The sequence below is a fragment of the Serinus canaria genome, chromosome 6, assembly GCF_022539315.1.
Source record: "Serinus canaria isolate serCan28SL12 chromosome 6, serCan2020, whole genome shotgun sequence".
Lineage (NCBI taxonomy): Eukaryota > Metazoa > Chordata > Aves > Passeriformes > Fringillidae > Serinus > Serinus canaria.
The window spans coordinates 14,518,391-14,543,496 of record NC_066320.1 but is presented as its reverse complement, the minus strand read 5'-3'; the positions used below and the strand labels follow the sequence as shown (position 1 = coordinate 14,543,496).

General features: G+C 37.0%; 1 protein-coding gene across 6 annotated transcripts in view; it reads left to right on the top strand.

Moving 5' to 3' along the window:
* The window catches only part of VCL (vinculin), a 52,897-nt gene that overhangs the window by 6,652 nt on the left and 21,139 nt on the right, over positions 1 to 25,106 (top strand). For 4 of the 6 annotated variants that reach the window (XM_009087463.4, XM_018910945.3, XM_018910942.3 and 1 more), the window contains exons 2-6: positions 10,467 to 10,537; positions 16,553 to 16,703; positions 18,533 to 18,641; positions 20,746 to 20,868; positions 21,123 to 21,283. In XM_009087463.4, the coding sequence (XP_009085711.1) occupies positions 10,467 to 10,537; positions 16,553 to 16,703; positions 18,533 to 18,641; positions 20,746 to 20,868; positions 21,123 to 21,283 (615 nt within the window). Of the gene's footprint in view, positions 1 to 5,992; positions 6,016 to 10,466; positions 10,538 to 16,552; positions 16,704 to 18,532; positions 18,642 to 19,039; positions 19,194 to 20,745; positions 20,869 to 21,122; positions 21,284 to 25,106 lie in introns of those variants that run through there. The other 2 variants (XM_050976264.1, XM_050976265.1) reach the window with 2 other exon arrangements.

Here is a 25,106-nt window from a genome sequence, read left to right as displayed (position 1 = left end):
TTGTAACTTTAGAAAATGATGTAGTTTTGCTTTGTACTTCGAAACAACAAGATGCTTTTCTCCACATAGTGATATTGGACTGTAGATGTGGAATTCCTTTTAGAGGTTAATAAAAAATTAACCAAACAAAACATGGGTCAGAAATATGTACCTTGAGAGCACAGTAATTTGCAATTATTGCAATGTAGTATTTTTTTCCTTTAGTGCCACTAATTATATTCTATTACTTGCTTAGTCAAATGCTGAGAAGCAGTTCTTGATACTGAACTGCACTGCAGCCACAGTTCTTGATTTTTGCAAATTGATAGCCTTCCTGACATTTATCTTTAAACACAGCCATGAGAGTATTGCTGTTATTGAATTTGAACAGTGAAGTGTCCTTTTTTGGTAACTGTATTACTGTTAAATTTTATCCATTACATTAATTGTAATGTTTAGATGTGTAAATTTTTCCTTAATTTTTATGACGAGGTGAGAGAGAATTAACTCTAAATATTGTCCTGTAATTGGAGTCTAGAGTAACAACTTGTGTTGAATCATCTGGAAATAGACCAGATGAATGAATATTGCAGCTACCTTCATTTCTGGAAATGGTTTGTGGATACAAGATGACTTGCTGCATGGGGAGATGAAATGATCAAATGAAGGCTGGATCTTCTTTTCAGTTGCAGTTATCTCACCAATAAGGATCTCTTCCAAACACAAGCTGAGCATCCCAGCAGCTCAGAACTGGACTGGGAGGGGGTAGAATGGGGGCATGACCCTACATGCATAGTACTTGGAAGTAGGTCTTGTTTGCCCCTGGAGTAAATCAGGCCCTAGTGCATCTGTGAGGATATGAATGACTGACTAGAGAATCAATAGAGGGGACAAACCTTTCCTTTGCTTACTTTGCCTAATAATTAAAGTGTACTGAGGTATGACTTGTACTTGTCCATATCCTGAGACTAGAACCAAACATTTGTGTCAAAATATATTGAACAACTCACTTTGTAACATATCTCCTATTCAGAAGTCAGCATTGTTCTGATGCCTCAGGAGATCTATTTACAGCATAAATAATGGATAACAGTAGTGGCGAATGAAGGGGGACAAAGGCAAAAACCAAAAACCTCTTCATTATCAAAGACATTCCAGAGTTTCTAAAACTGTCAGCTTGTTGACTCTTAGTTGAGGATGATAGCTAACCCTTTCTCTCACTGAAAAAAACAAGTGTTGGAACAGTTTCCCAGTGTTTTGACTTCATGAGTAGGGTAGGAAACTGATGATTCACGTTGGGTTTCTCCAGTGAAGAATGCAGAAAGAAACAAGCTGTTTCTGTTGGTGTTGGCCTAGGATACTTATGAAGAGACCTGCTGTAATAATGTTGCATAGCATTTTAAATCAATGGTTACGCCCACAGAATAGCAAACGTAAGTTTTCCTTGTGCCAAGCTCTCAGGTTATTTAGGGACCTGGGATTGCTGAAGGCAGAGATTCTCAGAAAAGACAGAGGTAAATAAGTCTGAGTATGTAATCTTTTGTGTTTTGGTCAGATATCCACACCTATCCCACAGTGGGCCCATGTTTTACCTAGTCCTTATTTTGCTGCTGTATTTACACAAGCGTTTTTTGTCTTTCATGCCCTTCACTAGGTTCAGCTCTAGATACACTTTGGGATGGACCCCATCCCTGCATGCTCAGCTAATGTCTCTGCTCCTCCAGCAGGAGCACTGTTCATTCAGGCAGGCGTCCTGCCGCGTGTACTTCACTTCCTGCTCATCAGGATGATCCAGCTCTCCAGAATTTCTCTTTTTAGGACTGTATTCTATGTGATTTTTCCAGTTAGGTCTCTGAAGAGGCTAAAGTCAGTGCTGAAGCTCAAGCTCTGATTTGTCTAGTTTTTTCCTTTCAGTATTCTGAAGCACCTGGATGAAAGTTACTGGAAGTTTAACTTGTTTTAGTGTGCCTGTTTGTTATTAAAATCATAGGGGTTTTTGTAACTTTGGTCAAGATAAATCATAAAAGGTGCTTCACATTTCAGCCTTTGAGTGTGTATACAGGTGTCTGTTCGCCCTTCAGCTAAGTCTTCAAAAGCTTCTGTTTTTACACTTCATAAGAAGTTTTCTTCCAAGTACTGCTTTTTCAGATCACTGCATAACCCTTACAGGTTTTTAGGTGAGCTAACAAATTAAACTGACTAGTGGTTGGACTACAGTCATAATCACTTTCACCAGCATAGCTGTCTTTGCAGCTTTTGCAGTACAATAGTTGTGCTGAATAGCAGAGACAAATGAATGGGGTTTCTCTCGAACTACAGAGTAGTAGCAAAAAGGTCACTTTATATTTAGCTTGCCCTGATGCAATGACAAAAAAATGGATTGTGAAGGCCTAGTAATTGCCAAATCACTAGCTTAACTGTAGCAAGTGAAGTAGTCTTTGAGTCTTTGCCACACCTATAAAATTCTCCCTTTTCCTCAAGAAAGTCAAAGCATGGTGAATGGGAGCCTCAATAAATTTTAGGTAGGTTTCACTTAGGCTTCCAGTTTTTCTGAGTAAAAAAAAAACATAGTATCATGGCATTTCTTTAATTTCTCCTCAGTGATGCTGGCAAAACCTGCATTCCTTAGCTCTCAGACTAGATTCCAGTGGCACTTGAGCTGTCAGACCATCTGAGCCCAGCCTACTACTTGTGCAGCAGGAAGACAGGAATGTATCTTTTTGTTGATCTGATTTTAATTTTTTTCCTCTTCTTCCCAGCTTGACATCTGTGATGATTGTAGCTCCTGTCTAGTAGCTAGGACAGAAACTTCATCTCTAATATATTTATTTCACCAAGATTTAAAGACTTTTTCATTAATGTCTGTTAAACTTGTAAGAGGATTTTAACAGTTAGTAATGGGTAGCCCTTTAAAATATTTTCCCTATTGTGGGGTTGATTTGTTAACCCTCTTGTAATGTGACACAGTTTATGGTTTACAGTTGGATGTGAAATGGACGATACTGTGTGTTTGTAGAGTGCCTGGCAAGATGGAGTTCTAAAAGTTGCTAACAAATTTCAGTAAAGAAGAAAAAAAAGCTGTTGTTTTGAAGAAGTTGAACTTTCTAATGTCTTTTTCAATTAGATGTCAAATTTAAATATTTAAGATCTGTTTATAGAGGCTTTGCTTCTCTACAACTTCTGAACTAACAGTGACTAGGTTTATTCCTTTTGTATGCCAGAGGTGAACCCAGGCTTTGACCAGCTTTGGTAATCATGGGAACTTGACTGAAGAAGCAGTTTTAGCCAACATATTTATGTGGCACTGGACTGTAACCTTCAAGCTGCTTGCTTGTATTATCTAATTTTCTCTCATGGTTTCAAAAGAGAATTGAGTATAGCTCTAACATGAAGCTGCTACTGATGAAGTTTGTCCTGTCAAGCATGTGCACAATGCACTGCCTACAATGGCAAGGCCAGACAAATCCACTGGTATAGAGAATTGTCACAGATTTCAGTATTGTGTGAGCTGGGCTTTCCAGTAGGGACTGCAAGGGCAGGAGTAATGCTTTTGTAATGTTTTAGTTGGGTGAACGTAGAGAAATAAAATGTGATGTATATTAATATTAGTCCAAAACATTGCTTTAAAGTAGGGTGGCTTCAGCAGTCATTTGGGTGGCAATAAGTTTTAACAGCTGAATGCTGGCTGTACTTTTACAGCCAGCTAAGTGTAAATTCTACTCTAGATGCATGGAAAATAATAATTGTTATGAAAGATGTTAGGTCTATAGAATGAATTAAATGCTAAAAAATTCTCAATAGAATCAGTGACAACTAGGAATTGGATTACACTAATCTTATTGGTTATGTCATCCCTTAGTAAAAGACTTGGCACTGATAAGGCTTGCTTCTATGCCATAATTTATAAGCTTTATAACTTTCTGGATGCTTCTACTTGACTTAACACTTGAAGTGCTGGGAGGACAGCATACATCTGAGTTACTGGGGCATGATGGAGATCCTCATCCACCAAGATGCCGATATTAGCATATTGTCAAAGATGGGGTAAATCTACCAACAGAATAATGTTCTTTGGTTTCTTGTTTTTCAGACAAGCATCTGAATAATGAGAACTTAGGTCCAATATCATGTTATCTTTTAGTACAGTCCTAATATGTGTATACAGGATTTATTACAGCAGGATTTATATCAAGAGGTGCTCTGAAATTGTTTACCACAGATGTGAGTACATGGAAATGAACTGGAAGGGCTTTTGGAGTCTGCAGTGCTGTTTGGTATATGGTGTTGTCTTTAGATTTTCTTGTAAAGGTAGCTGTTTGCAGCTTTCAATCTCATTTCTAGACTGCAGTTGCTGTATCTTATTTTTCCTGGTGAGTTTTCTAAATGCCCAAGGGTTAGAGATTACTTACATGTATTATGTTATTTAACTGAAGTAGAGTTATAATGTCCTAAAGTAATTTTAATTTGAAGTTCTGGTTTAGAAAAAGAAACTCTTCATTTCATAAAGGAACTAATTTCCAAATTATAATAGTTCTGTTAAATAGATCACATAATCAGTATGTGTTTACTTAACTTCTGTGAAGTTAATCCTATAATTAGCTAAACCATCCGGGCCTCAGCTCTGTACTGGTAACAGAGTTAGTAGGTACTAGCAGCAAGAAGAATCTTTTGGTATCCAAATGATATTGCTTTCTATTTTCCATATGGTTGTTTCATAGTTCTGTATTTTATGTGGACAGCAGGATTTCCTTAGCCTTAAGCCAGTTAAATTTTTCTTAATCATCAATGAAGACTGGTCAGTTTGCTGCTGCTGAGGACCAGATGGCTGGTGTGTTCTAATTTGCTTGCCAGATGACTTTGGAATTGTACCCTGCTATGGATGGAATGCAGTCTGCAGGGCAATAATGAGAAGACCAGGAGTCAGGACACAGCTTCCATGCTGGCTGAAAGGACAAGGGGATAGGCTCTGATTCACCAGTCTCTTTAGTGTTGGGCCTGGCTCACTGCTGGGATATGTGCATTGTTCATTTGGTGTAAACTAAAAGCAGGAGGAGAATTTAGCTGCACATTTCTTTGGACTTCTTTCCATCTCTAATTATATAGGGCTGTTCACCTACAGAGAAGTAGACAACTCTAAAGCTTCTTAAACCAGTGGTAAACTCACTGATTGCAAGTGACATATCAATCCCATTTATAATTCAAAGCAATATGAGTAGAATGATGAAGAGATTGGAAATTTGCTTTTTTAAAGGCTTCTGAGAGCCCTTGAAGGAAAAACAGAAGTTTGTGTTTAAAAAAAAATAGTTGTAGCTTAAGACTCACTTTTTCGGGTGTATTAAGTGAGAAGGATGAGATTGTGTGTGTGTGGGGGGGGGTTACCTGTAAACCTGTTCACTTTGATTTTTCTAAAAACTCTTTGACATTGCTTGACTTTTCTGTTCAGAGTTTGCAAAAGTCCTGTCTTTACTGGAAGCTGGTTGTATATAATAATTTTTGAGTGACTTGTAAGTTCAGATGAGACAAAGTAATTTCTTGGTGTACCCCTAAGCTGTTTGACTTGTGTCTGACTAAGTTTGGTGCTAGGCTGCTATGCCAGGATGTACACAATCCTATTTTGACTGATTTACCACATGGATTATGGCAACTAGGTGTTAGGGCATGATAAATATTCACTCTAACACCTGTATTTCTAAAAGAGCTGAGTGAGATTGAAGGAAAAACCAACAACTGGATCTTGACAGTATTTGTAATAGCAGTGCGGGTTGCAATCAAAATCCTGTGACTGATAAGAACAAAGGTAAACAGCCAAGTCCTGTTTTGCTTCTCTTTCCTGCCAGAGATTCTCCAAAAACTTTTCATGTAACTGGGCTCTGATGACTGGTTTCACAAAAGGAAAACTGAACTTGGAAAGTACTTGGAGCCCTTGCCACTTCTGAAGCCACTGAGATAAACTGGTCTCTGAATCAGTGTGGGATAAAGGGCCTCCTTTCTAGGCCTTCAGTGGACAAGCCTTGTCCAAGGAATGAACCCTGAAAGGTATAGGATTCACAACTGGATTTCATACATTTCAGTTATCATTCTCCTTATGTTGTCTTGTGTGAGTAAGACCCCTCAGTATGGAACCTGAATTAAAAATTCTTTCTTTATTTCTCTCTGCCCATGTTGTATTTTTTCAGTCTGGACTGAAATATATGTCATCTGTGCCAGCAAGGAGTTAGCATAAATTTGGTTTAACTTTGGCTTGCTTCTAGCTCAACTTGATTCTTTGTTCCTAGTCATGATATCTAGGTCAGTTTTACTTTAAGATGCAGGATGTGTGGAAAGTACTGGTAAATTCTATTTTGAGATAGATTCTAGATGTGGCTGTGCAATGTAGAGACTGTTGTCACTGTAGAATTAAAGCAAATACTTAATTTTATTTTTTCAGGATAGACATCTAAAGAAATTTGTGAAGAAGTTGCAGGGAACTTGATAGGACTGAACTGGTGAATAAAAATTTTTTTAATTGAGATTTAATGCTCCTACTATTCTGTCACAGTCCTTCCTGAAAGCAGGACATAGATGAATGCATAAACCAGGGAGTGGATTTTTATTGAGGTGTCCTCTGGTAAAGCTGCTTTTGCAGCATACAGACCAAGATCACTTTGTGTGGCACTTGGGTTTGTCAAACAAAATTGCTACTGCAGCTTATTTCTTGGGGGAGCCATGGGGGTAACAGCCAGGGCTGTTCTGTTTTTATTGGGTGATGGTGAAGGAAGATTTTAAGGCTCCTTGCTAAAATGACAAATGTTTTAAATTAAGCTTCTGGAACATTGCAAGAACTAATTCTTCTAAGGTCATCTTCCCTTTTAACAGAGGAAATCATATAAGCTGTGAGGAAAATGTCTCTTCCAGCATTTGGCAAATTGTCAAACTAGTATTGTCAACAATGGCATTCAGAGGAATCTTTGTTTAAAAAAAATAAATTAAATGACCCTTAAACAATAAACTTTGGACTCCCATCTTAATTATTTTTGTGTTTTATTTAATGTGATATGTGCAGTTTTTACTTTCAAACTGCAGAAGTAAAAAGAGCTAGGTATTACTGGGTGTGCTTGTCTGTTTAAACAAACTCTCAGAATTATAGAAGATGAAGTTATTTCTCTTTCTCACTGAGCAGCTGTTGTTTGCTATATCTAGCAGGCTAAGAAGGTAGGCAAGGGACCTTGTCTTATTTTTCCTGCAGTAGAAGCAGATATGACAAAAAATTGCAAAACTGCTTATAAGGAAGAAACTTGGCCAGAAACCTTTTATTTCTTTTCCATGAAGAAAATTCTCCACATCAGAAAGCCTAAAGCATGCTGGTTTTGTACTAATCAGTGGCAAATAGGACTTGCAGGAGACTGACAAACAAGGTTAAAAACAGGAGCAGTCTCAGTCTCTTCCTCCTGCTTATAGCTACATTCCTAGAAAGTTTTCCAGTGGCTATATATGCCCTCTGACTTTGGTGTGTCCCATTTCCTCTAAATTTCTTGACTTGTCTGCCTGTTGTTCCCTGCTTTCTGGAGCAGGGAGCAAGAAGGAAAGTAGCTCACTCTTTATTCAACTGATTTGTCTGTGATCTCCAAAGAGTTTGGAAATTACATAGGGTAGAAGTTGTAACTAGGAAACTGTCTTAGTCAGGTTTGCCTGAGAGCTCCCCTTACTCTGTAATATGCAATGTTCAAATTATGGTTCTTTTAGTGTGTTAGTCAGGGCAGTTTCTTTGGAACCATGAGTAAGTGCCACTACACCACTGTGTAATAGCAGAAGCTTCTGTATCAGTCTGTCACTTCCCAGTAAATTAAGGAAAGATCATCTTAGGAGGTAAGAATGTCTAAAACCCAAGCAGAATTCCTGTAGTTTTTTCTACATGTGTACTGTTGGCTAGAAATAAAATGTGTTTCTCACATGATTGTTTTATATTAGCATGAAGCTGGACAAGCTACCTGTCTGAAATGAGGAATGTAGATACTACATCTTCAAGGAAAAAAAAAATCCTCATTTTCTTGGTATTGGACTGTGAAGAGGATGGTTGTTAACCTTGTGTTACACTGCAATATGTCCAAAATTTGCTTAGGCCGTGTCAAGTTCAATCTGAAGAAACAGGATCTTGTGAAAACTAAGTAGGAAACAAAACAACAGAAACCCCTAACCACAAAGCTAGAAGCGCAAACCCACTAAACTTTTTTGAGGATGTATATTTTTACTCATTAATATGTCTTTATGTTTTGGGACTTTTCCTGTTAAATGTTTTGTTGAGTACATTTGTTTTTTATATGCCATTTCTATACCTTGGCAACGACTGCAAAGAGCAATAAAGGGAAAGGTTAAATAACAGCTATGCAAACAAGGTTTTATATTTAAACAAGTTCAGGAGTACATTCTGTGTTGGTGCTTAAAACAAGGTTGAAAGTCCTTTTTACTAGAAAGGTAGTGGACCTTTTTAATTGATGCATCACTGAAGCTCCTTGAAATCTTGTGTGCCTTCTGTGGTATACAGTGCTGAGGATATGGATGGACTTGGAAGAGAAATGTCATTGGAGTTTAGGACAGGTTTTTTTGAGGATTAAAATCTCCACAGAAAACCCCAAAACAACAGAAGACGAGTTGACTCTTATCCGATATGTTACTTCTGTTTGAAGACTAAAGATAGCTATATAGCTACTTTGCTAGCTATAGCAAAAAAGTCCATATATATATGTGTGTGCGTGTGTGTGCATCTGTAGATGTATAAAGTAGATAAACATCTGCCTATAAGTAGTTGATAATGCTTCTTTGATTCCTAAGCTGAAATCTGTCCTTTTATAGAAGAGACTCACCCTTTCTAGATTGAGTGATTGAATGCTTTTTGCATAGTCTAATATACCTGGCCAATATAATATAACAATTGCTAAAATGACTGTCAACTTTAAGTCCCCCCCCACACTGTAAGCTTTATTTTTTTGCATTCTTTAAAGTTATACTTTTTCCAATATACTCAACTGTATACAGGTTGGTACAGCTGCAGGAAAATAAATCTTGAAGCCATGGTTCTTGTAAATACAGTATTGCTCTTCATTTTCACCTTGTGAGAATCTTTTGTCTAACAATGTGTAAACAGAGTCACTGAGAATTACTGAATTTGTGTTATCCTGATCATGCACGTATCTGTGCAAGCTTGTGAGAAATATAAAGAATATGTTTCCTGAGTGCAATGGAAACAATTAGAACAAAGCAAGCATACTCTCTGGTGGGTCATGAGATACATTTAGAATCATGCTCCTGAGGCATTGCTCTGAAGTTGAGTAGTCAAAGCAACACTGCAGTGCTGTGCACTAGGACAGTGCATGACTGTTGGTAAACCTGCTGTGAACACAAGAGACAGAAACCTACCATAAAATTCAAGATCATTAACTTTTTTGCACTTTTTTAAATTATCTGTGTGAGTAATTGTGAGTAAAGTACTAATAGATTTCCAAAAAAAAAAAAAAAAAAAAAGAAAAATAAGCAGGCTCGGCTCAGTCAGTGTCTTTGAAGCAAATAAAATACTCAGGCCAATGGACTTCTGTGAAGTTCCTCTGAAAAGGAGCAGACCAGGGAGACATTTTTTGGCAAGCAGCAAAAATTTGCAAGGAAACAGTGGTTCTGGAAGGCTGTACAGCCCAAGAATTGGCAAGTGCTGTGCATAGTGACACACTGCATCTTCTGTCCAAACCCAGTGAATCTTTAAGCACCAGCTGATCAGGGATTTTCAGGGCTATCTTGTCTAGCTTGAGCAGGTCTGGCAGCTCTTAACACAAAGTGGTGTCTGGTTTAAAGACCTTATGCTTTGTGATGCCTTTCTGAATAGCTTATTCAGCTGGAAAATACAGCGAACAAAGGAGCTGGAAATATTTTGTCAAGTTGGTGATCTCACAGTTCAGAGAGTCAGCTACCAATTATAAAGACTTCTATTGTGTAACGCAAGAGCTAGTGTATAGAAAGCTCCAGATCTTACTCTCTTTCTTTATTGGCTTCTGCATAATTTTTTTTTGCCTAAAGAATGGTGTGGATGTGGAGTGCATTCTCAGTAATTAACTACATTTTTCTAATAGACTAAGTTGCTAGCAGAAGGGGGGGTAAATTTTTTTATCTTTGAATTTGATTTCTGACTGTGGAGACTAGGACAGAGGGAAACCTTCTGAGATTAAACTTTTACAGCTAAGTGCAGGAAAAAAATAGTATTGTTGCTGTGGAGAGGAGGAAGAGGGAGAAGTGTGTTGGTGTGTCCTCATTTAATTTAGTAGAGATGTTGATAGGAAACAACTTATGATTCCTAAAGCATTAAATTAACCACACTATATAGTGATCTCAAAGGTAGCAACAGGAACCTGGTGAAAGGAGCTGTCATTAGTACAAAGCATTTTTTTTGTTACTTTGCTATTTGCTTTTATCTGGCCTTGGCACTGAAATTTTGATTTTTAAGTATGTCTTTTTTTCTCCTGCAGGTTGGAAAAGAGACTGTGCAGACAACAGAAGACCAGATCTTGAAAAGGGATATGCCACCAGCATTTATCAAGTAAGCTAATTTTATTGTAAATTTTGTATTGTGTGTACAGGAAACCTGCTCCAATGTCAGGAACAACCTCTTTGGCAGCAGAGATTTGTCTTGTTACGTTCTGTATATATAAGTACATATATATGATATTTCTTTTTTTAAAAATAATTACAAAAATTAATCAGGGTAACAAGGGTACTTAGCTGTATGCTCCTGTAAGTTTGCCTAAAGTGTCAGAGACAATGTGGTGTCTCAGTCTTTCTCTGTTTATTTGGCTGATGGGAAAATGTGATAGCATAACTGCCTGGACATGTAAGACATTTGAAGAGCAGTGACTTACTGCAGACATTGTAGTAGACATTCTTAATTCTATGTCTTGGTGTAAAGGACAGCTGACTTTCTCCTTCTGTTGCCTTAAGCCTTAAAAATGACACATCACACCGAGTTTCCAAGCTGCTTATTGCTTATAGACTTCTATTGAAGTAACTTTCTTCTACTATCTATAGGAGCCTCTTTGTTAGCATTGTCCAGTGTATACAGAATTTCTGTATATTTTACTGCTATTTCCCGACACCAAACAGGCATCTGGAAATAGTCAAAACAAGAAAGCATTTAGACAACTGGGAAAATAATAAAAGGGAGAAGGGAGGTGATGTCTAAGGAGAAAATTTATGGTAGGCAGTGAATAAGGATTTTGTTATTGTATTGTAGGGTGACAAAATTAATTATTAAAATAATGCTTAGGACCAGGTGGTATTAGCATATAAGTTCAAGAATGAAGTAGTTGAATTATTAGTGAAGTAGTCTGTCACTTGAGACCACCAGTATGTCAATCAAAGGGATGCTACAGCCTGATAAACTTTCTAGGGAAATCTGGGGAACAGGAGATGTATAGGTCTGATGCACTTTTGGAATAAATGATCAGAAATTCAGTATTAGAGAACAGAGAGACCTCACCTATATATAGTGTGCTTTGGGTGAATTGACAGTATTTCTGTGGAGGGAAATGCTGCCTTATAAATCTATTGGTATTCTTAGAAATATTACCCACAGGGGAAAGGGTAGTGTGCAGGTAGAGTATACACTGATTTCCAAACTTGGCAGGGTCTAGAGGCTTTTAAGAAGGTGAAGTAGCTGTAGGGTAGTTAGAAAAAATTTTGTATGAAAAGAAAATTGAAAGTGGAAGAAAATATTATATGGTTTACCCTCACAATGGCAGGAGGAAATCAGTAGGACTGTGGAGCTCTTGGTTGGAATTGTGCTTTTCACCATGTTAATAAGTGTTCTGGAGACCAGGGTGACTTGTGAGGCAAAAGTAATTAGTGAAAAGTACAAATCTTATTCAGGGCAGAGAGGTTAATGGATGACTCTGGGAAATTACAGTACCTTATTAATTGAAGTGACTTGATGTTAACTGTGGATTAAATTACTTTTAAATATCTGAAATAATGCATGCTTGGGAGAGCAGCAGGTCTGATAGGATGATTGAACTGACCATTACCAACAGCGAGCAAAGTCTCTGAGCTGTTGTACACTGGTGAGAGCATCCATACCTGTTCATAATGGAAAAGTAAATAAACATTAGGTTTGTCATCAAAGAATGAGAGATAAAAATGTCACAATATATTTTTGTTCTGCAGCTTGAATACTGCAAGGCCTGGTGGTCACACTATTTCAAAAGGTTGTAGTAGGACTGGAAAAGCTCATAGAAAGGCTTGGAGAACAAAGGCATAGAATTACTTCTGTGTAAGGCAAAGCTGAGTAGACTGAAACTCTTCAGCCTGGGAAAAGTGACAGAGGGGATTGAGGCCCTGACAATGTCTAAGGAAGTAAGAGTTGCATGGAGAAGGTGAAAACTTGTGTTTTTCCTGTGCAGAACTTGATGGGGGAATTGCTTTAAGCTAGCAGTTTGTAAACCAACAGTAGGGAGAGATTCTTTGTACAGCTAGTCATGTACTGTTAGAACTCTTTATGTGGGTTGGGAGGTTAAAAGCTAAGGACTTAGAGGGATCCATTGTGGGTCATCAAATCCACAAACTGCAGGAAGTCCCAAGAACTGAAAATAGTGGAAGGATGGGAGAGTGCCTAGAGGAAGTATGATAAATGCTTATCCTGCTTTTAACCTTTCTTAGGCTTTTTACTTGCAGCTACTATTGGAGACAGGATGCTGAGCTAAATGGGCCTTTGATGCAATCCACTGCAGTATTTATCATGCTGTGTGCCTGGTGTGTGGTCTTGTGTGGCTGTAGGGAGGTTCGATTTTTTGAGGGGAGTGTTTATTTCATGAAAGGAGATCAAAGCTTTTTTCTTACTTCTTGATGAATTGTATGCAAACATCTAATTTTGATTGTGCTCTTTTTCTAGGATGTGTGGAATTTTTAGTTAATTTGCAGCTTCTTCTTCACCTAGATAAGTAAAGATTAAGGAAAAGAGATTTTTAAAATTGCTATACCGTATTAAGCCTTTGTTTTAAATGTAGCAAATTGTGCAAGACTTGAATAATTAAATTGCTGTAGAAATGTGACACAAGTACTGCTGAATAGTGCTGCTTTATGCTGGGTGCAAGAACTTTTTCTGCAGCAATTCATGATTGCATGAGCTGTGATATAATGTAAAATGGGAACCAAAGGCATCTGTCAGAGTAATGAACTCGCTCCACAGAGTACTTGCTATCCTAGATGTAGTAACATGAGTTAGGAATGTTCAGTGGTTTTTATGAATGATAACATGTTCCATTTGTGGGTTTTTGTTATTCTGGAGTTTATATCAAAAGGAATTAGTAGAAGTTACCAGTTTCTTGTTAACATGGAGAGTGTATTGTCCTGGGTATCTTTTTTGTGGGGACAAATGATAGTCACAGGTGAGGTACAAAGGGAGCCTTATCTTTTACTGCTGTAAAGGGCAGAATTTAGATGCAAGAATTGAAACAGAGGTGAGGTTTTTTTTTTTGTTTTTTTTTGTTTTCCTGAGGGAGTTCAGCATTGGTTCAGGAATTGGCATTCCTTTTTAAGGGAGTGCTCTGGCAGAATTTGTACTGGTGTATGGATGATGAGTAAGAAGCAGTACACATGTGCTAGCACTGCATTCCCTGTTTGTATTTCCTCCATTCAAAAGGATCACTAGTCCTGGAGGATAGAGATACCTGTTTACTATTTTGAAAGACTTCATACAGATATTGAGGTTTCTTAATAAATATATATTATGGTAATCTGTAAAGCTTTTTCAGTAGGAGTGTGATTGAGCAGCAAAATAACTTGCTGGCTGCTGAAAAGCTATCATGCATCCCTTCACTTGCTACTGACATAAACCACATTGAAACTATTGACTTAGAGCTAAAAAATGCTGAGTTCTTTATCCTAATTGTCTTAATCATCAGGGAGTATAAGTAATGCATATAGTTTACATAAGATGTTTTGCAATGTGCTCCTATTACTTGTTAAGCTTCTCTTATAAAGAAGTCAAGAAGTCTCTAGGCAAAGAATAGGGTTACTGTTTGTTTACACTGATAATAAAAATTTGTTTAACTTTCATGCACAAGCTCATTTAACAAATCAAGCAATAACGCTATTCCATGTTAATGTTATTTTGGTAGCTGAGCTGTAGCTGCAGTGCTGGTATCTGTATTAGCAAATTATTATTCATGTAAAAGATTTGCTTTTTACTTTCTATTTCTAGAACTGCAAGTAATCTAAACTGTAGTGTTTAAACTCGAAAACAAACTCAGGGAAAAGCAGAGGTCAATCCTAAAACTAAAAACTAAAATGATAGTTTAGCATAGGCTATTTTTTTCCCCTCATGTTTTGTAAGGAATACATTTAACAGCAATGAAATGGATTGACTACGCAAAGTAGTATGGTTAGAAATATTGTGACCAGTGTCTTCCCCACAAAGAATTTGGCTGGTATTAAGATAGCTTTATTGTAATCACACCTCAAAAATAAATACACTTTTTTTATTAAAATAGGCTGTTGGGTTTTTTCATGTTGCAGTATAATATAGAGATTAGCAACTTCACCGTAGCAATGAAGTTCTGTTCAAAACTTCTGAACATGTTTGATTCTTATGATAGAACAAGTGGTTCATTGCATTTTTAGGGGCTTTGGTCATTTGTGTTGTTGTTTTCGTTGGTTGGGTTTTTTTCATGGAAGTAAATGAATCCTAATCCTTTGCTCCCTAGCATGTGTGCTTTGCAGGGGATGAAATGTATCTGATTTTCAAACACCAGTATGATTTTCTTGTACACAGGTTATGTTCCTGAAGCATTTTAAGTGCATTTGGATGTTTATACAAAATAGGCATTATACTATTGAAATTCACATTTACCTTTAAAAGGTTCAACCCTAAAAACTGTAAAAGAAAACTTTGAATGTTTAGAAACACTATTTTCATTAATTATGGTGGCTTCTGGTGTAATACGCATTTATGTTAATTCTTGTCTTAACAAATGAAAAAAGCAGCCTTAAGATAATTATCAGTATTAAACAGACAACCATGAAATTAAACTGTAGGAAATGAAGTATTTCTGAGCCTATAGCTCTAAGCTGCTGAATAAGTGATTTGTTTAATCCCTTCCTTGGCAGAGTTGAAAAGAATAAATATGAGAAGCAGGCACAGAAATCTAATTTAGTGAAGTCAGTTGACTTTGATAACACAACTAAGTGCATTGCATAGTGATGAGCAGACCATTTCCTTTCTGCCTTTCTGCCTTGAAATCCTTTGACATTTTCTTGCTCAGTTAGGAGCCTCTGCCATCTGATACACCGAGCAGATGTCTCCCAAAAAGAGCTGGTTATGATAATGCAGCTGGTCCAATGGGATCTATTCTAGGGAGCTATTAGCTGAAAACTTTACTTTCTGGACAAAAGTGTGTTTTCCTGTAATGGGTGTCTTATTTCTACTTGTTAAATGTAACTATTAAGTTGTAATATTTGTGTTAGCAAAGAACATGGAGGGAGGAGGGAATGTGTTAACTATAGCTTTCCAAAAGTACTTTAAAGAGTATGACAAAAGAGTGTGCCCAAGTGGTCAGTAGAAAATGGGCTCTGTGACAAGCATGCAGAAGTGGTCATAAGAGGTAGCACTGCTGTAGTAAAAGAGTTTTATGCTTGTTGGAATGTCATGTTATTGAATAAGCACATGGCATTCACACGCACAGAGCATTATGTATTACACTACACTTAAGTGAAATGGGAGACCGTGGAGGAAAGTGCAGTCATGAGCAGCATAGCTAACATGACAGGGAAGTCTGAATTTTTTATTCTCCAAAGGTGTCACAAAGTAATTACAAGAGAACAAACTCAAAACACTTTCAGTCTTCCAATTTTTGATATTTTAAAATTGTTAAATTAAATAATTTGATGGAACCTAATTTCAGAGCTTACTTTCTTATTGTAAGTACCTTTTGTGTTACTGTAGTTACATACTGTAATACCTTGCAAAATCTTTCTGCTTTTATGTCTGGAATTGCAAGCTGCATTTGAACATTGTACATTACCACTGCATTTTGTGGTTGTTTAAAATGCTCTTTCTATGAGTGTTAACATTCTGAAGACCTGGGCTTACAGCTTCAATGACCAGAGCACAGTGTATTTCTTAAACTTTGTTATTTTGTCCTCATGTGTTGCTGTCATTTAATATTTGTTAATATGCCTATACAAGAATGATAAAAGTTAACAGTTACTTTGATTGTGAATTCCTAAAAGAATAATTGTTTTGTTCCCTGCCCTTGTCATGAAGAATGTAAGGTATTTTGCTGGCTTGGGAGCTCTCCTTAATGACACTGTACTATGTGCTCTGTAAAGGGTACTTCAAACCTTCCCTATGTGGGAAGGTTGTGTGACTTCTGAAAAACTGGGTTGTATGGTTGCTGGTGGAAAAAATACAATAAACACTCTTGCCTTTTATACCATAAAGGTGTAGAATGATCAGTTTGTTGTGCTTCAAATGGTAAAGTTAAAAATAAATCCAATGTTGTCTCAAGCCTGTTGTCATACAGACAGAAGCTAATCAGCAAGTGTTGTCTACTGCTTTCCACAGAGTGGAGAACGCCTGCACCAAACTTGTGCGGGCAGCCCAGATGCTGCAGGCAGATCCTTACTCAGTACCAGCTCGTGACTATCTCATTGATGGATCAAGAGGAATCCTTTCTGGAACATCAGACTTGCTCCTGACATTCGATGAAGCAGAGGTAGGAATCCCAGCCCAACTGACATAAGTGCTTGCACAACAGTGTTATTAATTCAAATGTCCCCCTAACTAAAGTAGCTAAACCAAACTATTAAATAGATTAATGAGGTTTTGAATGTTTCAGTTTGATTGGAAACATATTTTGCATTCCTTTCTGTCAGAAGGAGCTTGACTTGATGCTCTGTTTTGTTAGGAGCATTTTTGCATGACACAGTGTTTAGGTGATTATTGCTGCCTGTGATTATTGCTCAAGAAGGCCAGATCTCATCAGCTGTCTGATACCTTCCTGATGCTTTTGTGTATTACCTTCACCTTATCCATTACTGATCTTTATATTTTCAGTATCCCTTCATTGAAAAGCTCTAGGCCTCTTTCTAACATGTTTGTCTGGCTCAATAGCTCTGGCAATTTAATTGGCCTTGGGGCATGAGGTAATACAAATTTGGACTGTCTGGCTAGTCAGGCATCAGAAGATGTATTCTGATAAATCTAACAGTTGCTACGTTTTGGCTGTTGCACTAGCCAGAAACTGACTCAGAAGTGCTGTTTGTCCATCCTCATATGTACAAAAAAAAAAGCCATAGTTGCAAGGAAATGTAAATGTCTCATGTTGAATTTTTTTTTTTTTTTTTTTTGTTACAAATCATAGTTTTGATGCTCTTTCTGGGGATGCAGAGTCTTGCTTATTTCTGAATAAGAAAGATCATACTGTTAGAAATGCAGATGTTAATCCTAATTCTGCTAGGATTTGTTAACCTATGGAATTGTGTTGCTCTTCTTGCTGTAATGTAACATGGTATCCTTGTCTCATTTAACCATCTCATGGCAATATTAGCATTTTCCTCTGAAATGGTTTTTAATAGAAGTTTTCTGGGGCTTTCAAGGAAGTTAATAGCTTTTAATCTCTCTTTCTAGTGTTTAGGAAATGAATTGACTTTTGTGAAGTTAATGCTTTGTGGGACTCACCTGACAACTCCTTGTTAATGAAAAGAAAGCCATTAGTCAGGAATGATTTTTCACAAGTGCTTAAGTTGGCACATGTCTGTCCTATGTTTCAATATAAAGTTACATTGGGACAAACTGAAATGAGTTTCAGAGGAACCTTTGGTCTTTCTAGGTGCTAAACAGTGCATGTGGTTGATACAAATTAAATGTCAATTAACTTGTTCTTCCATAATAATTGTATGTAGTGATGTCAGAAGTAATGTGGTTGAGAGTTTAGAATATTTACTGACAGAACTGTTTGGGAATCAAATGTAGACTGAAAAAAGTTAAGCTGAGGCAGAGGTCCAGAGATAAATGAAATACAGCCTTCACAGATTTTTCTGTAAAGTTTATGATGTTGGATCTATCTTCCCTGCTGGAATGCTGGGTAATGCTTTATCCAAATATAGAGCTGTATGGTAAATGATACTTCTTCTGAAAGCCTGAAGTCTGCTTTCTATGTAGCTTTGCTTTGTGATTTAAGTTAAATTTTTTATTGATGAAATTGCAATGAAAATCTTCAAGCATGACAGCATACACAGATGAAGCTCTTTCTAACGCATTTTCTCAATGCTATCCTTCATATATCATACAAAGTGAAAACATTGGAAGTAGGACTTTGCATTTCTGAGTAGTAGAAAGCTGATTAAATATCAGCTTGCCACTATAGCAAGAGCAAACTTGACTAATGGAATTTGGGTAACTTATTCGGGATCTCAGACCTTTATAATTGTCCATTTGTCCTATTAGCAAATGCTATAACTAAACTGTTCTAATAACAGAGTTGCATTTCTAATGCAAATGTAACAGCTTTAGCTAAGAAATAATGGGATGTTTCTCTCTTAGGTCCGTAAAATCATCCGTGTCTGCAAAGGAATATTGGAATATTTGACTGTGGCAGAAGTGGTAGAGACAATGGAGGATCTGGTGACTTACACGAAGAATTTGGGGCCAGGTTTGATTTGCTCCAGTCTTTCATAAATATATTAAGTATTGTCTTTCCTACTGCTTTATTCTCCTGCCAGCATCTTCCTCACCCAAGTTTTGAACACTGGGACAATGGTAAAGTAGTTGCTTTGGAAGTTGCTGTTGGGAAGAATGACTCTGTTTCACAGTCTCTTTTAAGAATGCAGAAGATGTTGGTAAATGAGAGGTGCATGTGAATGAGATGTACTGTACTTCTCCTATACTGTGAAGGAAGTAAGCATGCATTAGTAAGGATAAAAAAAAAGAAAGAGCTGTGTAACTAAGCACTCACAGATATAAAAGCCATTAAGCTGATAAAATGTCTGCACTGGCTGAGATAGTTAGGCCCAGTAGGAATTTCTTGGAATAGTATATGCTACGTGTCATATGTTAACATCTTAATGAGGTTGCAGAAATAGCTGTCTTGAAGTATGATACAAAAGCCCAGCTGTTATGGAAATTCTCTGTTTGCTCTTTGATGCTCCTTCTCTACTTGTGACTTCACTGTGTTAACTCACACTTTGAGTGGTGGAAGTGATTGGTAAGTGAGGAGCTGCTGTCTCTATCTCTTTATTGCTCTAGAGGAAACCTACCATTAATCTATGTCATCTGCTAGTTCAAATGCTTTAGCTTCAGCATGAAGTAGCTAAAGTATTTAACAAATGCATTCTGTAAAATCAAGATGTGGTGGTGGTAGGAAGATTTTGGAATTAAAATTATACTGAACTAAAGAATGCTTACATAAAACCAGCAGGAATCTAGTTAGTACTTTATATTTATAAATACTTGTGTAATGTGGCTAGGTGATAAATGGAATGACTAAGAACTGCCATGGCACAGACCATGTTTGTAGATTATCCTACATATCTTTAAAATGGAAGTTTCCCCTAAATTCAGTCTGCTCTGTTGGGCTCAGTTAGAAGCATTTGGGTTTTCATTTCACTGAACCTCACATACATCATTTGCTGTTACATATGTATGACAGAGATCTTGGGTAAGTGTCTTAGTTTCTTAGAGTGAGATGTAGGCTTGTTACCTTTATTGCAAATAATCTTCTCTAAACTCATGGTATTCTGAATAAATAGTGAGCCTTGTGCTTCTGGAATGCTGTAGAAGCTCTGTCTTTGCCTGAGCTGGCTGCTGCTCAACATCTGCAGCCCATGCCCACAAAATGTAAAGCCCAGAGTCCTTGTTCCTTGTAGTTGTATTAATGGGCATTTGAACTTAACCATTCATGTGAGAACTATATAAATAACAGGGATATCAGCAGGTACACTCAGAGGAACTGCTTATAGGTTTTATGCTGGAACTAGAGAGGGGAACATGATTACCTATTAAGGCTTTTGTCATTTAAAAGGAAATGTGGTCCTGCACAGCTTGCCTCTGTGCTGTCAGTGTGAGGATCCTACTTTTCAGTGATGTCATGAAAGCAGTATTAAGATGCTCACCAGCAGAAAGGTAATTCAGCCAAAGAACATACAGCTTCCTTCCAGTTTTATACCCTGGAGGAGAAGGAGTAGGAGCACAACAGCACCAATTTAAATTATCTTAAGGTTTTGTGAAGCTGTGTCTGAAAGTTTCCACATGCACTGTATGGTAAACCTCACAAGTCTTAGCTACTGCTCCAGAATAAATGTAATTCTTTTCAGGCTTCTAGGGTACTGAAATATTACTAGCAAATATGAAATGTAAATAAATGCAGTTCTTGACCTCTGGTAGAACCTCCAAGCAAACAAACAAAATCCTGATCTTTCCTTTTTCTGTCCTTCACTTAAGGCATGGATCAAATCTTAACAGAAAAGATGACACCCTCCCCCTGCCCTTAAATCTGCTTTCACTGACTTAATGTCCTATTTCAAGTATTTTCCTATTTTATTGATAGGATTTTAAGTCAAGAATTTTGAGTTGTCTTTCTACTTCACATAGTGGCTAGGTTTTGAATAGGTGACTTCTCTGAAGTATTTGGAATGTGTTTAAAGTAACAGCTGCTAATACAAAAGTTTTAAACTTCAATATAGTTTTCATCAATCATTACGCCTTATTCTTGTTAAGAAATCTCAAGTGTTTCAATGTTCAATTACTTCAATCTTTAGGAATGACAAAGATGGCCAAAATGATTGACGAGAGACAACAGGAATTAACTCATCAGGAACACAGGGTTATGCTGGTAAACTCCATGAATACAGTGAAAGAGCTATTGCCAGTACTTATTTCAGGTATTTTTTGCTATGTTCTTTAATACCATTCTGAATTACTGTTTTGAACTGGAGTTTCTATATTTTATGTTAATTAAAAATAATCTCAACATCTGTAATCAATTGAAAGTCGCTGTGCTTCTTGTATTGACTATAATCTCTTTGAGATAAAATGGTCCAAGCAAAAGAAAGTGTTCCATATAAATGGAACAAGGTAAACTTGACCACTGATTGGTCTTGCATATACCTTTTTCTAATCTCTGTTATTTTCACAGCTATGAAGATTTTTGTAACCACAAAAAATTCTAAAAGCCAGGGAATAGAAGAGGCCTTGAAAAATCGCAATTTCACAGTAGAGAAAATGAGTGCTGAGATAAATGAAATAATTCGTGTATTGCAACTCACTTCCTGGGATGAAGATGCCTGGGCAAGCAAGGTATTTTCATATCAACATTTGTATGTAGAAGTCTAGTTTTTGTCTACTGTGTTTTACCCTTTTAAACTTGTGGTTTTGAGACCACTGAAATATGTATTAGTGCATCACTTTTGTAACACTATGTAATCGCATCATATAATATCTTCAAGGTCAAATATCTTCAGAAACAAATATACTCATGTATCTTTCAAAATGAGCTTTCTCTCAATAAGCAAAGTTAAACTAGTGTGGCATTTGAGGGTAGTTCAATGGTTTACTGTAACTCAGTGGTCAAACAGAAGACAGATTTATTAATGTTCTAGTTTCAGCATCAGCAGGAAGTCCTGGAATATGGTATATTCCACTCAGAGAAGGATATTTTCCCTATCTATAACTACCCTACATAATAATTTTTGACATAGGAAAGTTAGGTATAAAAGCTGTTGTTCATTCAACTGGTCTCATAAGTGAGATTGAGATTTTCCTTTTAGATCCTGCCAGAAAAGACAGGCTACTTGTTGTATTCCTTGTGCAAAGGCTTGGAATTGAGAAATTTTAGTCAGTTTCTGGGGATTGCTCCTTGAACACTTGCCCTGTTTCTCCCTGCCCCATTTTTATTCTGGACATGAGAGTAAATGTCAGGTTTTTGTCTTATCTCAAAGAAATCTGTTAGATTGAAGAGGCTTTCTGGGTAAGTTTGATGTCTGTGAAGCTGGCTTATGGACAGGATTGGTTCCTACACCTCAGTGTTCAGCTGTGTGAGTGTCTGCAACCATTTAACCTGCAGCTAATTGCTGCTCTGAAGTGATGCTGAAGTGTCTAGAAGACTGTAAAGCAGGTCTGACAGAATCATAAGTGTTGTGGTCTTACAAATAAATGAAGCTGCATCACTGAAATTCCTTCCAAGTTCTTTTTGAGTACTTGGAAGTAAATTGCTGAGAATATTTTTTAAGGGTTAATAATATGAGCAACAAATAAACATAAATGTCATGGAAAACTTACTGAGACCTGAAGCCAGACTGGTTAGTAAATGAAGCCTAGCAGGAAATCTAACCTTGATGTAACCAAGATATAAAATCACTTTGGCCTATGTTGTTTGGCACTTGACCCTTAGTTTGCCTTTTGATTTATTGTGTCACTATCACTTCCTTATTATGACTACTGTATGCATCTCTGTTTTTGTTGTCCTGTTTCTTACCCTTTTCTCACCTTTAGAAGGTAAGCTTTCTTCCACACTCTCCACCTCTACCTTGTACTAAACCCAAACAAAGCATGTCTGTGGGATTTTGTGCTGTGTGCAGACTGTGTGCTGTGCAACTTCTCTGTGTGCCAGCTGTGACACTGGCACTTATGGATATACACACAGATCATTATAGCTCTGTCTAGCTGTGTGTAGCATTGGCTCTCACTGAGAATGGTAATTGCAAGCTGATCTGCATCAAGACTCTCTCTGAATCTGATTAGAGTTAGGGCAAGATTTTACAGCACATTCTTGCTGAATGCTTTTATGTTAATTTATGAATCTCTGTAGTGACAAATAAAGGGTCCAGTCATGCAGGAATGAGCTTTCTGCATGGCCAGAAAGCTTTATTAAGTCAGGAATTTTGTCTATTCCATAGTGTTTTACCCATAGCCTTCCTTCATTTCAGATGGTTCATGTTCTTTAGGTCTAGGCTTAAAACTGCAGTCTTGTGTGGGTACTCTTTCAATTAAATTTTATTTTTGGATTTAAGCTTTCCTCTATTTTATGAAATATGAATACGATTTTATTTTACACAACAAATGTGGAAATTTTTGTGGTAAAGAAAAATGTCTATTGCAAGGAGTTGACAATTTTGGCTTAGGAAACTCTTATTCATACTGCTGGTGAGGCAGATTAATAAAGGATTTAATTAAGAAAACAGTTGCTATATTAGCAGTATTTCCTAATGGAAAATATTGGTCATTATGCCTAATGCATAAATATGTTGTGTGGAGTAGAATAATCAAAGTATCATTCTGTTCTGAACTGAGAACTTTTTAATTGTATTTTGTTTTTGAATTAAGAGATCCTCATGATTTGGAACTGTAGCACTGGGCATTATTCAAACAGTAATGACAAAGCATTTGAGTTGAAAAATGCAGGGGGATGAAGAAGCAGAAACTAGTTTGCTAATAGCCACCCATCACAGACATTATCCTGTATTTGCACACTTATCTAACAATTGACTTGTTATTTTGCTAGGAGGGAGATGAAGGAGCTATTTAGTTGTAGTTGAGGACACTGTTGCATGCATTTTGTGCCTGGTGATGAAAGAAAAGATTTTCCCCATGTTTTTCTGGAATAAAGTAATGTGTTTGGAGATGCCCAGCCTTGAATTTTTATCTGTTTAGTACATTCTATTGCTGATTTTGGAATTCATGGTTATTATTTTATCTTGAGTCATTTATACCTTGAGTTATCACAATCTGTTTAGAGATAGTGGAGAATGAACAAGGTATGGAGCCAAAATTGTAGGTTTTGTAGGAGTTGTGGCTGTAGGTAAACTATTTTGTTGGTCTTTCTGGACTCTGCACATTACTATTACTGGATTGCAATAATCTCTGTTTACACTGGATTTTAAAAATAGTGTGGTGCTTTAGAACTGAAATACTATTCTTGGACGAAATCTTGGGGAAAAGAATTGTATCTATTTTTTCATTCATAGCTTTGAACTTTATTCCTTGAATTTTTTGTTTTACAGAGGAATTTAATTTTCTCTTATGTATTGTTAGTGTTTCTTTTAAAATGAATTTGAAATAATACTCAATTCAAACATCTTTCATTTCCATGGAATTGGAGGGAGTAAACAGTTGTTAGAAGCTGAGAGATATGTAATATCTTGCAGGATTGAACCCTGAATGGTGACTAAGCTATCTATCTTGCCAGAACACTGGCTTTGCCTATTTCCTCCAACATTGCCTTCTTTGGTCATGAAATGCTGATATCCTTAGACTAGACCACTTTATTGAGTCAGAGGTTGTTTTACATCCAGCAAGGAATTGTGTAGGATATATTTTGCTCTTTTGCATAGCAGAGCCAATATGACCTGCTCCCTGAATAAGTTCAAAATTCTTGGTAGTGAGTGGCAGAAATGATGCATAGAAGTATCTTCAATAATATTTACTTTAGGAATTGGTTTGGAACAAATCCAGCTTGCTCTTTTCCCTTCAGACAGTGTTGCCCTAGTTGTTTAATTTGATTAACTGAAACACTTTACTTCTTCTGAAAATGCAATAGCACTGATTTTGTTAATAAACTTCCTTTTGGTAACAGGGGAACTGTTGGCAGGGAGAGGAGGGAAAGAATCAATTTTTGCTGATAAAACTGTATAATTTTTTTTTTTCAGAAGTGCAGTAGGATTTTAAAAAAAAATTTGTGCTTGCAAATGATATCCTGTTGGCAAATCCCAAACATTTTAAACATATTTAGCTGTTAGGGGAGGAATAAAGTCTTTAAACAGCTTCAGGAATTGGAACTATCAAGACACTTTCAAGCAGTGATACCTTGAGCAAGTTGCTGTGTTTTTTTAGATGGAGTGTTTCTGCTTTTATCTTCCTTCTTTCTTAATAGCCTGAATTGGTTGGAAAGTCCCTACCTTTGAGTATGGCTATACCTTGTTGCTTTCCAGATATCTGACACCAGACACAGCTCTGGCAGACACAAAAGTGCTGTACCAACAAACCTAGCTAAGGATGCATTCTAGTTTCCTATAGCATTATTCAGCTCTGCAATGAAAACTCCTGATTAGGCTATAGCTGAGAGGGATTCCTTGGGCTGTGTAGATGGGGAATTGGTGCTTTAAGAGCAGTTGTCTTGAAACAC